We start from the raw sequence: 15,194 nt of genomic DNA on the forward strand, positions 1-15,194 counted from the left end.
TTCCAAACCCGTAAGACTTTTTTTCCATCTTCGGAATGCAAATGAAGATCTTTTTGATGAAATCTGAGAGCTTTCTGTCCCTCCATAGACAGCCTATGTAATTGAAACTTTGACGCTTTGAAAAGTTCATAAAGAGATCGTAAAACTAATCCTTACAGTATGTATTGAACGGTTTAGTCCAGATTTTCTGAAGAGACACAATCGATGATGAACAGATACAGTTATATGAAAAACAGACTGAATTTTGGCATATGTTCAACATTCAACAACTCTCACATCATTTGTGGTAAACGGAAGCTCAAGCATATTTTCTTGACTCTTGCAAGAACCAATGAGTTTCAATTTGTGTTATGCAGCACATTTGAGCTTCTGCAAGAGGTTTGTTCTTGTGAGTAATTCAGGTTCGGTTGAGCTTCTGTTTATGTTAGCTGATCAATGTTTATATCTATATGTGAGTATAACCTAACCTAACCCTCTTCTACCACAGGACTCGGTGTGAACACCCGTTCAGTGCAGCTCAAGGTGTCTGGTATGATGCTACACATGACCATAATTCTGAATGAAAAGAATAGAATACATTGTTTACTCACCGTTATGGAAGCTTATTTCTGCCACAGAATAAAAAAGGTAACTGCAATTTTTTTATCTTACAATTCAGACTTTTTCAGAGTTTATTTTCAGAGTTTATATCTCGCAATTCAGAGAAGAAAAGTCAGAATTGAGAGACATAAACTCAGAATTCCTAAAAAAAAAAAAAGTCTTGTGAAATATAAACTCATGTGAAATATAATCATAATTCTGAGAAAAAGTCAGAATTGCGAGATGTAAACTCAGAATTCCTAAAAAAGGTCAGAATTGCGAGATGTAAACTCAGAATTCCTAAAAAAGGTCAGAATTGCGAGATGTAAACAGAATTCCAAGAGAAAAACTCAGAATTGCGAGATTATAATTGGCAATTGTGCGATTAAAAACTTGCAAATGTGAGAAGAACGTGTCAGAACTGGAAGATATAGGGCCCTATTTTAACGATCTAAGCACATGGTCTAAAGCGCATGGCGCAAGTGCACTTAGGGCGTGTCCAAATCCACTTTTGCAAGTTTAACAACTGAAAAAATGGTCGGTTTGCCCGGCGCATGGTCTAAAAGGGTTGTCCCCTATTCTCTTAATGAGTAATGGGTGTGTTTTAGGCATAATGGCTTCGGGCAATCTGAATCTCATCTCCCATTCCCTTTAAAAGCCAGCTGCACTCGTAGCATGGCAGATTCGCTATTTACACGGTGGAATTTGCAAGTGGAAAAATTGAGTGCTTCTCTAGCGAGGAAACGGATCTACTTTGCACAAGGTTAAAGTGCACGAGCATACCATCTACGGGCCAAGCCTGGATTCCACCAAAGCATTTTTATCTTTATGCACACAATAATAATCTTTTAGATTGAAATCCTGTTATTTTTAATATTTGGCACGTTTGTGTACTGCTGCGCGTCCGTGTGTGTAAATAAGCAGAGTGTACGTGCGCCAATACTGTCCTCCGACACCCGCATTACTATCAGCGCTGGATCTTTGATCATCAAGTCAGCCAGGAGAGATGATACAGGGGAGTATACATGCACCGTCAGTGCCCAAAAAGCCACCCTCAGTCAGTCATTAACAATTAATGTTGTGTCACTGTTGCAGAAACTTGCAGAAACTAGTCACCTTTTGGTGAATTTCTCTATTCTGAATTTCACAGTAACTGTATCACTGTATATATATATATATATATATATATATATATATTTTTTTTTTTTTTTTTTTTTTTGACAGTAACTGTATATATCTCAGTTTTCATCTGGAAATGCAACTCCAGAATTTTACATATGGTACATAATCGTGGTATTTACTGTTTTTGGATAATCTAGCATTCTAGTATTGTAGTAATGTAATAACAATTTTTGATATATCCCCAGATATATCCAGTACTTCTGCTGCTTGTTTACTGTTCTATTTAAAGAAATAGTATATTAAAATAATTTAATAAAAATTTTAAAAAAAATTATATATATATATATCCATTATTACAGTAGTTTCAATAAACTGAATGTTCTCCAGAATTCACACTCTCATTGGAAAATGAGAGGATAGTCTATGGCTTCCCACTTACTTTCCACCCCGCCCGTTTCATCACTGGTCTTAAATCTTTTGAGTGGCATCCTCTACTTACATACAGAGTGACATGTGGAATTGAATTTGGAATTTGAAACCATTTTTCAATTAAATGTTTTTTTTTTTTCAACCTGCATTGCTGCCCTTGTGGGCCTATTTATTATGTATTATGGAATTAACAGGACTTACTGCCCCTTTTGTGTCATTTAGCCTCTTCTTTTCAAGTTCTAGATCCTTACCTAAATCATATATAATTATGCGACACTGTAAAAAAAATCACTTCTGAAACACTGTGAAAACTGACAATCACACACTGGCTCAACAAATGACCTCAAAATAACCAACCCCAATGCAAAAAGATGCATTGCACCAATCACAGCCCAAAGCCTTCACCCAAAACCAAAAATTCATATTTCACCGAACATATCCAACTGTGCTCAGTCATTCCAAGTCGAAGTGAAAAATCAGTGTTGGCCAAACATGTCCCAAATACAAAAATACTGTACATGCATGTGCAAAATGCTCCTGAGGAAAACCGTTTCAAATGCAGAAGACCGAAACAAAAATTCCCAAGAGAACACAGACATTCATTGTCACAAATTCCAAGTCACCATGGTGAGCACAGAGCACTGAAACCACTCTCCAAAGTCCTGCTGCAGGACCCGGTGCAAAGTACAATTGCATTCTGTAGAATCGTGAGTTCATGCACTCATTGGCTCCATGATTGTCCTCCCCGCCACCACACAAGCATCTGATGGTAGGCAACAGTCTCACCTTCCTCATGTCATACAGTACATGTCCAAAACACTGCCAAATGCAACCTGTGCAACACGTGCGCCATCTGACAACATTAGCATTAGCTCAGGGTTTTTGGAATTCTTTGACAACCATTTGCTTGTATTTTAACCTTTGATTGTCTGTCTGTTGCTTTCTCTGAAAGCCATCATCACCAGCTCTTTTCTCAGGGCTTGCTTCCCTTTCTTTATCCATTCATCAGTCCGTCTCGCTCTAACTCCTCTATTATATCTGCCAAACTTTCAGTTTTCGTTTCAGTTTTGTCATTATATCCGCTTTTGACCTATTTCCCAATTTTCAGTAATTTTTCTTTTGAATAAAGTCAGTACTTCTTGTTCTTTTCCTCTTTTTGCTTCCACTTTTTTTATTCTTATCTTTGACTTTGTAATCAATGATTCAGTTTTTCTGCACATAGCCACATCAAATGTTCCCTCAGCTCGCCATTTTGTATTCAGGCTTTTTGTCATTTTTTCATATGTTTTTGAGGGTTGTCCTATAGTTCATATAGTTGATGTCTTGACCTTACTAGCTCTACAGGTGTTGATGCCATTATAATCTAAATTATTTTCTCCGTATGTTTCACCCCTTTTTAGTATACCTTTCTAACCCCAGCTTGCGTATATTCTTAACTACTTTTCACCAGAATGATCAGACAATATTAAAATATTTGATTTGTCTTTCTCAGGTATTTTAAAGGGGGGGGGGGGGGATTTCTGTGCCAAATCCACTACTTCCGGTTTCGGTACAGGATTAGGAGAGTTTTTTTTTAGTGTGTCCTGTATGACGTCAAAAGAGAGCGGAATTCCTTGAATAGGCACTTCTCCCTGATAAGCGTGCGCACACACACATCACCCAGAGCAAGAGCACGGCCATCAATGCGTTTCGTTAGAGATACGGAAACCAAGAGATTTTTCAACAATGGCTGTGTCCCAATTCAGGGCCGCATTTTACACCTCACAATGAGTATCAGTCAATTTTATTACGGTTACTTTTCTTAAATATGACATCCTTGTATTCAGCCTTCAAATGCGACCACCGGAGGACGCAGCCTCCGAAATGAGACGCAGCTCCTCTAAACAAAGGAGTGTGTTTTTGGTTGTGGGGGAAAGATGACCTTTTTCAGCTCCCCAAAGAACACAGTGTTAAGGGAACAGTGGATGAAGTTTGTTTTTCCGAGGCAGCAACGGAGTTGTGCACGTATGTTTGTTTGTTCCCGGGAATTCGGTGATGAATACTTTGTAAACAAGTCCCAGTTCGGCGCTGGATTTACAGTCCGGGGGCAGTGAGTAAAACTATATCAGATGTCTGTGTTTTGTTGGCAATCGGCGCACAAGTGCATATAATGTAAACAACATGAACGTTTTTGTTCACTTTGTATTTATAATGATGTCGCAGCTAGCAGACGATCTCTACGCAGAAGCTGCGCGCGCTCGTGACTCTTTAGCTCCGCCCCCACAGCACTGACGGCAGACACGCCTCCAGGAGCTCGGCTTTTTTTTGGAAAGACTCGGTTTAGCGTATCTATCTTTTATAAATATGACAAAACTAAAGACTTTTCGGAGATATGAAGGATGCATTGTTACTCTATATGTACTCAAGATTAACATGAGATTGGCAGAAACTGTGTGTGATACCCCCCCTTTAAAATGGCAGTTCCTTTATTTTAGGTCAACTGGTGTGATTGACAGTTACCAATAAAATATCTCAAAGTGTTGTTCAAAGTGTATGTTGGAATTGGTTCCCCACTTTCTGGTTTATAAAATAGTCAGAACTAGAAAGGGTGAACTTTTTCTTTCGGTCTCCCTCCTTTCCTTCCCTACATGCACATGCACATGCACATGCACACACACACACACACACACACACACTCCCACACACACACACACACACACACACACACACACACACACACACACACAGGCTGCGTTCTAGTTCTTTTTTTAAATGCCCTTCCTTCACTAACTTCCCTCAGTCTCGTTGACTCGGATGTACATCATTGCTTACGTTGCATGAGTGCCCACTACTTTCCCCTTACAAAATTGTTTAATGCAGCATTCTATATGTATAAAAATGTGTTTTAAATATTTAAAAAAAATCATTTATATATCATAGAGTTGTTTGTGATGGGGTAAATTAAACACGATATCCCGTGGCCCCTCCTCTCTCTTTCATATCTGCCTCTCTCTCATATCACACAGTCACCATTTCTTTTTGTTATAGGAGAGAGAAACGAGTGTTCTAGTTTCTCTTTTTCAAACAGTCCTTATCTGTGCATTTGACTCACAATTCAGGCATGATAGAGAGAGAAAAACAAATTCCTACTCTACTCACACACACAAGTCACCCGGTCATTGTTTATTTCTGCTTGTGGGCAGAAAAAAACAGGTACTTATTTTCTTATTAACAGCTGTGTTTCTTTGTTTAGATCACAGCGTCAGCAATTTGGATTATGTCCAAACAGTCGGCAAAGCCAATTTTTGGGCATGATTTTTGTTCTGGGAGTGATTTTTCTGATTTTTTTTTTTTACACCCCCCTTGACTTTCATTCAACATTTTTCTTTTTTGTTTTTACAATTTTTGTACTAGTTGTTATGACAAAATGACAAAAACATTTATGTTTAACACTTAATTGCATGCAAAACAATACAGCCAGCACAGTTAGTACTTTAGATTAAAGGTTAATACAACACACTTGACACCCAACACCGAGACAACTAATATCACACACATAGCACCCAACATTAAAACACGCAATATCACATGCTTTTTTAACATTTAAACAAACACTAGACAAACTTGGACCCACAGACTAACAGTTTACTTCTTAGCTCATGAGCACCTGCCCGTGCAGACCTTCCCTGAGTAGGACATACCGTGAGGCCACCCTTATCGCTACCAAGGGGCTCCTCACTTCCCTTGGCTGTGCCCACACTGGAAGTGGTATCTGCAGGTTTTTACATCTCTCTGCTAGTGTTTTCACACCTCTTGCATGAGTATTCTTACACCTCTCTGCTGGTGTTTTCACATGTGTGAGCACCCCTGCATGGTAAACACAATAAGGCCATCCTTATCTCTACCAAGGACTTCTCATGGCTGTTTCCACGCAAGGAGTACTCCTACTAATCTACACTATGCAAGCACATCTTTTGAATTTCAGAACTCCTTATCCTCTATTCTATCATTCATTTTTCTAGATTCAATTTGGGGAAGCCCCTTCTCCGATCACGTCACAGGTTTGATTCAACAAGCCACACAGACATTTTCTAAATTAATAAGCAAAAATTGCTCTTTGTTTGGAGTGCCTTTGTTTGCATGATCTGCCAAGCCCCACCAACCATGGGTTTTGTCAGTATCAGGCCTCAGACTGCTCCAGGCTGTCATTCGCCAATTTTATGTTGTGGAGAAAAGTCATCTCTTTCTTGCAAATGAAGCTTATTCCAGAAGTCAAAATAAGACTTTATTGAATAAAGCAACAAAGCTGAGATACCTGCAGGACATCTGAATTTGTTTCTGGCCAGGGCACTATTCTTATACATTTTTCTTATCTGTTATTTCGCAATAACCAAGTGACTTAATTCTCTGGTAAGATTCACCCCTCCTGTTTCACACAATTAAGTCTTTCTTCTCTAGCCTTTATCTCTAATTGAGACAAGATATAACATTCGCCAAGAACAATCAACACTTTTCCAGAGGCAAGATATAACATTCGCCAAGGACAATCAACACTTTTCCAGAGGCAAGAAGTCTCCAAGTGACACCTCTTAATAATGGTCTTATTCTTTCATAGCCACTTGTTGTTTACTGGAAAAACCCCTGACTAAGCAAAACATCTCAGGTTACTCATGTAACCATGGTTCCATGAGAAGGGGAACGAGACGCAGCATCCCCTAGAGGGCACTATGGGGAATGCCTCCGGCATGACTGGTGTCTGAAGCATGAGTATGAACACGACAATGAACTTGACATTGGCAGGTGGCAGCCTATGATATCACTACTGGTGGGGCTGTGAGTATAAAAGGGCACCTCTGAAATATGTCATCCACTCCTTGTCTGAAGGAGACATGCAGGAATACCATGGCAAAGGGATGCAGCATCTCGTTTCCCTTCTCAGGGAACCATGGTTACATACATAACCTGAGACATTCCCTTTCGAATGAGAGCTTGCACTGCATCCCCTAGAGCAGCTTAGGACAACTTAGCCAACTACCTAGCTGAGCTCTAGGAGTGGAGGCCTCAACATAATGACTCTCTAAATCGAGAAGAGACCTAACTACACCCCACGCTCAGGACATCTTGCAAGGAGGCTCACAGAGAGCCTACAACTCGCAAATGCTGTCCTAGCAGAGCTCTGAGGAGGGCCTGAGCTGAAACTCTCTAATCTAAAGGAAGCCTAACAACACTCCTCTGTAAAGGCAATAGGCAAGGGGGCTCAAAGAAATCCTAACAACTTGGCAGTACTGCCCGAGCTCTAGTGGCGGAGGGCTCAATTTAGTGACTCTCAAATAAGAGGAGGCCTAACACCCTACACTCAGGACCGCTTCCAAGGAGACTCACAAAAGAGCCTACACATGGAATGTTATCCCAGCGGAGCTCTTGGAAGGCAGAGGCCTCAGCCTATTGATGCTCCCTTTCACAAACAGTGGCCAAGGAGCCTAACAACTCAACAATATTGCCTGATCAAGCTTTTAGGATGAAGGCCTCAGTATGACGACTCTCTAAAGTGAAAGGAGGCCTAACTACATCCAACACCCAGGATGGCTACCAAGGAGGCTCCCATAGAGCCTAACTATTTGATATTGCTATCCAGGTGGAGCTCTGAGTAGCGGAGGACTCTACAAAGTGACTCTCTATAGTGTGAGGAGGCCTAACAATGCTCCAGTTTAAGTTCAGTAGCCAAGGAGGCTCACAGAGAGCCTAACTACTTGATATTGCTATCCAGGCGGAGCTCTGAGGAACGGAGGCCTTTACAAAGTGACTCTCTATAGCGAGTGGAGGCCTAACAATGCTCCGGTTTAAGTTCAGTAGCCAAGGAGGCTCACAGAGAGCCTAGCAGCTTAGCCCCTGGCTGAGCTCATGGGATGGAGGCCTCAGCACTTTGTCCTACACCTGTCAAGGAGGTTACATAATAGGGCCAGCAGCTTGACACAATATTGGGCAGAGCTCAGGGGAGCGGAGGCCTCTAACAAAACTACTCTATTGTGAGAGGAGGCCTAGCAACACTCTGGCTAAGTGCAAACCGGGGTCTGAACCACACAGAAAGGGCACAAAGCATTCGGAAATTGCTCGCAAAGTCTGCCATAAGTGATCTCTTCCATCACTCGTGCCACCAACCCAGATCTCAATCTGTTTGTGGCGCAGACCACACCTTCCCACACTCCTAAATTGATTTAACAGAATTACAAACAACACATTGAGCAGTAGCAATATTTAAGCCAACAAGAGGAGCCAAAAAAAGAAAAGGTTCCTGTTTAACTCATCCAAGCTCCACCCACAACCTCCGCTCTTGATCCCGCATCACTGCAGTAGCGGCCGCGGAACCCGAACCGCGGAGTGCAGGCAATCAACTCTCATCCCTCAAAAGAGAGTCAAGCCTGGATAGAACCAATTACTGCGCATCGCAACACCATGCATTTAACCCCCTCGAGAGTCAAGTGCACTCAGTTCAAATGTCAGATTCTTCTTTTTTTTATATAAAGAACCAAACGAGAACAGACACGAATGCATCGCTATGAGTGCCTTCAACACCCTCGAGAGCCGAACACGCTCATGCAAACACTAACTGCTATCCCTCAGGAGAGAGCAGAAAGGAAATAAAAAGTCCTTGCCTTTTTCTTGTAATCAGTCTCGTGAATGCATCATACCTAGCTCATCCAGCTTCTTCAAAGAGTCAACAGCATTCCACCCAAATGCGCACATCCCTCGAGAATAGGGACGGTCCTACAGCCAAACAAACGGACTCGTAAAGACAAATAAGAGTCTTCACGAGTCCCTTTTATACTCACGTTCGCACCAGTAGTGAAGTCATAGGCTGTCGCCTGCCAATGTCAAGTTCATTGCCGTGTTTAGATTTATGCTTCAGACACTGGTCATGCCAGAGGCATTCCCCATAGCACCCTCTGGGGGATGCAGCGTGAGTTCTCATTCGAAAGGGAACTGCTCAGTGGCGACACGACGCATCTGACCTTTGTAATAATTATTTCTCATAGCCATGTAGGCCATAAGGCCTTCAAAACACATCTGGCTTTCAAACTATTTCTACAATTGTTTTCTATAGGATAAATAAAATATTTCATCACACCGCATAGAATTTCATCACAGGAGGGCCACAGTAGACCTGGCTATTGTGGGTGAGTTAATGGCTCTCTGTAGCACTAGAGTGACGGATACATCTGTCAGTTCATTCTTCAGCCTGCCATTCATTTTCTTGACCGGAGAGGGAGTAATCATCTACAGGACTGACAAACTCATGTATCACCATACTGGAAGGAGTCTTTTCCATCTGCCTACAATGCATTTCCTTTGCAGGATACTTTCTTCTATTTGCTAGCTCCATTATTGATGTTTCTGTGATGTTTTTTTCTTTGCCCTGGCTTCATTTATGTCTTCTGTTCTTAGGGGTGCTTGCTAATCCAAGTCTTCAAATGTAAAATGTAAAAATTGTATTCTCACCCTCCTGCTTCACAGGTACGTGTCTCAGTGTAGGGGCCGTAGCAGGGATTGTTGTTGCCTGTGTTGTTGCACTTGTCATTATTATTTTTGTCATTATTGTGCTCCTGTGACAAAGAAACGATATGTCCCTCCTAAATGCTTCTGGCTCTGACGTGCTCATATGCTTATATTTACAGTTGATTGGAGACTCAGAGATGATGTTGGACTTCAGAAGACAAACCAGAATGAAGTCACCATAGTAAGACAGTTCTTTTCCCAGCAAAGACTAAACTTCAGCTCTGAGGACATGAGAACTGTCATTTGAGCTAATATGTTAATGCATATTAAAATATCCCACTGTCAGCTCAGCTGCATGCTAATGTAAAATTAACACACGCTATTTGTGTTTTACCAGCGTAGTGCATTCTAAATCAGTCAATTATGAGGATGTGAATATGTTAACGCCTTTTCACATGACTTGCATTAAGGCTTCAGTGCACCGTTTTGACCTACATGTAAAAAGAGATGCAGATAGCATCACAGAAAAGCAATTTTATGAGGTTGGTAGGTACAAAAGAGGGCAATGTACACAGAGAATCCATGGTGATTGTTTTGATACATCGTAGAAAGAAAAAAATTATTGGGTTCACTAAGTTTTACTGTTTCTGCATGCTCTTGGTGATTTAAATAAGTGGTTATTAATATTACTTAATAAAAATAATTGTTCATTGCTTGTTCATGTTAGTTAACAGTGCATTAACTAATGTTACCAGATACAATACATGATTTTAAACATGTATTTAATGTTGAAACTAACATTAACTAAGATTAATCATTGCTGTAGAAGTACTGCTCATTGTTCAGCTCATGTTAAAGGTGCAATATGTAACATTTTTGCAGTAAAATATCCAAAAACCACTAGGCCATTGTAATATATTTTGTTCACTTGAGTACTTACAATATCCCAAATGTTCCCAACTATTTGTAAATTGTGAGAAAATTGCAATTTTAACCAAGGCTCCAGGACGTGTGAGGAGTCGCCTGTCATACCCGCGTTAACCCTCGGTCTGCCTCGGTTTCCAGTTTTATTTTGTAGAAACCATGGAAACACCAAAGACGCTTTAATATATTACACTTTTTAATAGACAAGGCAACAACTGTTTTGATATATTTATAGACAGAAAACTAATTGTTGTTATATAGCTCAACACGTTTAGTCTTACTGTTTAAATCTAATTTTCTTGATTTTTTTGCTAGTACCATGCTTTACCATGCCTCAGAGAAAAACACTATTTTGTCAAGTAGCTAACATAGCATAATCAGATGCAGCTTTATTTTTAGTAACAGCAATACAGAATTTTCTCCATCATACAATACGTTTTAAAATGAATTGCATTCCATTTATCAACACAAGCCATCCAGCATTTAATATGATATTCTAAAATCGATCTAGCTTACTACAGTGTGTCTCAAACAAGTGTCTCACAGCAGCTACTGAGCGAACGCACAGAGTAACGTTATAACATCATTTTCAACACTCTCAAATGTATCTAATATGATAAACAGAGCTGCGTTACCTCATACTCATGACCGGAAAAGCGGAAGTGGCGCCGGCGACTGTGGCATAATAAAAGTTCCGCTGCTCGTGAGGCTTGTGTTGCGCAATCGCTCCAGCGGCCTCGTTCAGCTCCCGCAACACTCGGTCCTGCTCTGCTTCATACTACAATAACGTTAATAATCGCATCAATGAGACCTTTATGGTAGGTAAATTCCTCTATACATCTGACTCAAGTTAAATCAGGTGTCCCCTGACACCTCCAATATTAACCTCAGGTGACTCCAACTCTGACTACTTTGGTAACCCCTCACACCTAAGAATAGCTACTCTGACTACATCAGGTAAACCCAGATGCCTAAGACTAGAAATACTAGTATTCTGACCACATAAGATGCGGTCTGTAACCCTGGACGCCTAAGTCGGACAACATCTCGCCCCCCTTTGATCACTATCACTTGGGAATAAAGGTCTGTAGTGTTCCCCTAACCTGCTGTGCAACAGTAACCAGACAGACTCCAGACAATGCCTTAAGAACAGTATAAAAGTATTCCAAACAACGTGTTGCATTCCAAGACTTATGAGCCATACATCATTTTTTATATGAAGAACAGAGTAGAACTTAAAATTTTAAATCACTGAAAATGATCCTCCTCCATGAACGCACACAGTCACATCTCATTCAAAAGATACACCCAAATGTTAGCATGACACAATCGGTCACGAGAAACGCAAGAGCCAATGCCATTTTCACAATCAAGGCTGACGCAGCTCTTCTGGTGGCAATTTTTAAATGTGTGGATCTGAGCTTGATTGTGGATGGAGACGGTGATCGCTTTTGGGTCTATTCCTCGCACAAATAAAACGTTCGGCTTCGGAACACTTGGAATATTTGTACTTTTTGAATAAATTGAGACTGTAGTTGTATCTGCCTGTTACAGTATATCCTGTGTTTTATATTATATAAAAACCGACAAGCCATTACATTATGACCACCTATCTAATAACCTGTAGGACCTCCTTTAGTCCGCAAAACAGCGGCCACGTGGTGAGGCATTGATTCGACGAGGTGGCGATAGGTCTCCTGGGGTATCTGGTACCATAATGTCAACAGCAGGTCCTCTAGATCTGGTACTTTGCGGGGTGGTGGTGATGTAGCGCAACACATGGCTGGATGACGGTTTGTTGTTTGGCCATCCGTGCACCATTTTTGATATATACTTACTACAGCGACACGTAAACAACCTACAAGGCACGCCGTTTTTGAGACCGAAGTTCTGAGGCGCCATGCCAACACAATTTGTCCTTTATCAAACTCCGAATAACTCAGCAGATTTTCCCATTCTGACACAGAACACTCTACTGACCGAAAGCCAGTCCTCAGGTGGTATATACTGCTCTGTGTACTGCATTTGCAGCACCGTTTACTTGCCTGGCACGCTCATTGCTCTAGGCTGGGGGTGGTCATAATGTAATGGCTCATCAGTGGGTATAAATGGGTAGGTTTAGGGGTATGGGGTTGGGTTACGTGCTCAAACATGTCTAAATAGTGTAAATAAAAAAATAAAAAATAAATGTAAATAAAATTATTCTGGTGGACTGAATTGAAATTACTACCCAACATATACACATATGAGCCAAAACATTATGACCCACCTGCCTAACATGCTGTTGGTACTCTGTGTGCCAACAAAACAGCGCTGACCCGCCGAGGAATGGACTCTACAAGACCCATGAACGTGTCCTGTGGTTTCTGGCATGAAGACATTAGCAACAGATCCTTCAAGTCCTGTAAGTTGCGAGGTGGAGATGCAGTGGATGGGACTTGTTGGTCCAGCACATCCTACGGATGCTCAATCATATTGAGATCTGGGGACTTTGGAGGCCAGGGCAACACCTTGAACGCTTCATCATGTTCCTCAAACCATTCCTGAACAATGTGTGCTGTGTGGCAGGGTGCATTATCCTGCTAAAAGAGGCCACTTCCACCAGGGAACACCATTGTCATTAAGTGGTGTACCTGGTCTGCAACAATGAATGGCCAGACCCAGGGTCTCCCAGCAGAACACTGACAAGAGCATCACACTCTCTCCACCAGCTGTCGTGGTCCCACAGTGCATCCTGGTGCCATCACTTCCCAGGTAAACAGAGCACACATACACGGCTGTCCCCGTGATGTAAAAGAAAATGGGACTCGCCGGACCTGGCGACCTTCTTCCACTGCTCCAAGACCCAGTTCCAACGCTTGCATGCCCACTGTATGTGCTTTTGACGGTTGTACAGCGGTTATCATAGATACTCTAATTGGTCTGCAGCTACGCAGCCCCATACACAGCAGTGATGCACTGTGTGTTGTGACACATTCCTCTGGCAACCATCATTAAAATTTTCTGTGACTTGTGCAACAGTAGACCTTCAGTCAGTTAGGACCAGATGGGATAGCCTTTGTTGCCCTCATGCACCAATGAGCCTTGGGGGCCCAACACCCTGTCACCGGTTTGTGGTTTGTCCCTCCTCAGATCACTGTTGGTAAATTCTCACCACTGCTGACAGGGAGCAACACACAAGTCGTGCCGTTTCAGAGATTTTTTGATCCAGTCAACTTGCCATAAAAATTTGGCCCTTGTCAAAGTTGCTCAGATCTTTATTCATGCCCATTTCATCTGCATCAAACACATTGACTACAAGAACTGATAGTTCTCAACCCAGACCTTGACATGTGACCTTGTTAGGAGATGATCAACACTTTTCGCTTCACCTGTGAGTGGTCATAATGTTTTGGCTCATCAGTTCATGTCATAATGGCAAAATTATACCCCAATATGTAATTTCATCATGACGATAAAATTCCCATGCCCAATGTGTCTATGTATGACGCCAAAGTTTTCTCATTGAAAGCAATGGAGTACCCTGCACGTCAAAAAATGATACTAAAGGGGTACCCTGTGTGGTCCAGGGGTCCTGACCAAGCAGCAGTATGTGAGCTGGGAGTAAGAATGTGCTGTAAAGGATTTGAAAGTGTTAAAAAATACGAAGAAAATAAGGTAAAAATAAATGCACAAACACATAGGATGCATTCTAGATCTTATCATAAAGTTTGACTTTTAAATTATTTGGTGTCTTTTACTCTAAATGATTATTAATGTGTGCAAAGTTGGACTTGTCATTGCACAGGCAGACTTTCCATTTATCATGGATATTTTCTAATAATCGACTTTCAAAATCTTTAAAAAAAAAAGGTCAGAGGCAAATGGTGTCAAAGTTGAAACTGAATTTTAAACTGAGATACCACTGTAGCTGATGCTGAGTTCAGTTCATTGGGCAACGCTGACTCGGATGATGTGAAAGGGCCTTTAGACATGATTTATATCAAATAAAGCATTTTGTTCTTTCTTTTCTGCTTCTTATCTCCCCCAGGTCCACAGAGGCAGACCCAGACGCTGAGAAAATGCAGTGCTCGTCTAGCTCGACACTATTTGTGCGGCAAAAAACTTTCTTACAAAGCACAATGTTTCTCTGGTGGACAGAAACAAATGCTCAGCTATTCCTCTGGCCCACTACTTATTGTAGCATACAAATCTTTGTATTTTGTTGGAGAGAGTCCACATTATTGATAAAAAGACTGATCTTTTTGTTTCTCCTGCACAGCTGTCACGTAGGCATGTGAAAGCCGTGGCTGTTGAATAAGACAATGTGAATTTCATCCATCGGAACAATGCTGCTATGGGATTTTTCTTGCGCTCAAGTGTCTGAAAATAAAATACAATGCAGTGTTTTTCAACAGACAGGAAGTCTTGAACAAAATCCAAATGAATTAGGATGGCTGGCAGAGTTGAACCACTAAATGATAAATAATGGACTGCCACTATTTGTCCTCTCACAACTATTTATTCATCTTTCTGCTCACAGATGCTTCTTGTAACGCCACTCAATTAGTGTGATCTGCTACGGTGCTTTTGTGGATGGATTGCGCATTTGAGTATGAAGGAGACCCACCTAATGGACGTGTAATTAATTAAGCTCTTTAATTTTTATGTTAATGATGTGGAAAATG

At 41.2% G+C, this 15,194-nt stretch overlaps 1 protein-coding gene across 1 annotated transcript in view; it reads left to right on the forward strand.

The window, feature by feature from the left end:
- si:dkeyp-97a10.3 (carcinoembryonic antigen-related cell adhesion molecule 6) overlaps positions 1-14,685 on the forward strand; it is a 46,996-nt gene extending 32,311 nt beyond the window's left edge. The window contains exon 9 of the mRNA XM_051864984.1: positions 14,558-14,685. Within this exon, the coding sequence (XP_051720944.1) occupies positions 14,558-14,584 (27 nt within the window). The 3' untranslated portion in view covers positions 14,585-14,685. The remainder of the gene's footprint in view (positions 1-14,557) is intronic.
- Positions 14,686-15,194: the final 509 nt, after the last annotated feature.

This window comes from Ctenopharyngodon idella, chromosome 16 (assembly GCF_019924925.1).
Source record: "Ctenopharyngodon idella isolate HZGC_01 chromosome 16, HZGC01, whole genome shotgun sequence".
Taxonomy (NCBI): Eukaryota; Metazoa; Chordata; class Actinopteri; order Cypriniformes; family Xenocyprididae; genus Ctenopharyngodon; species Ctenopharyngodon idella.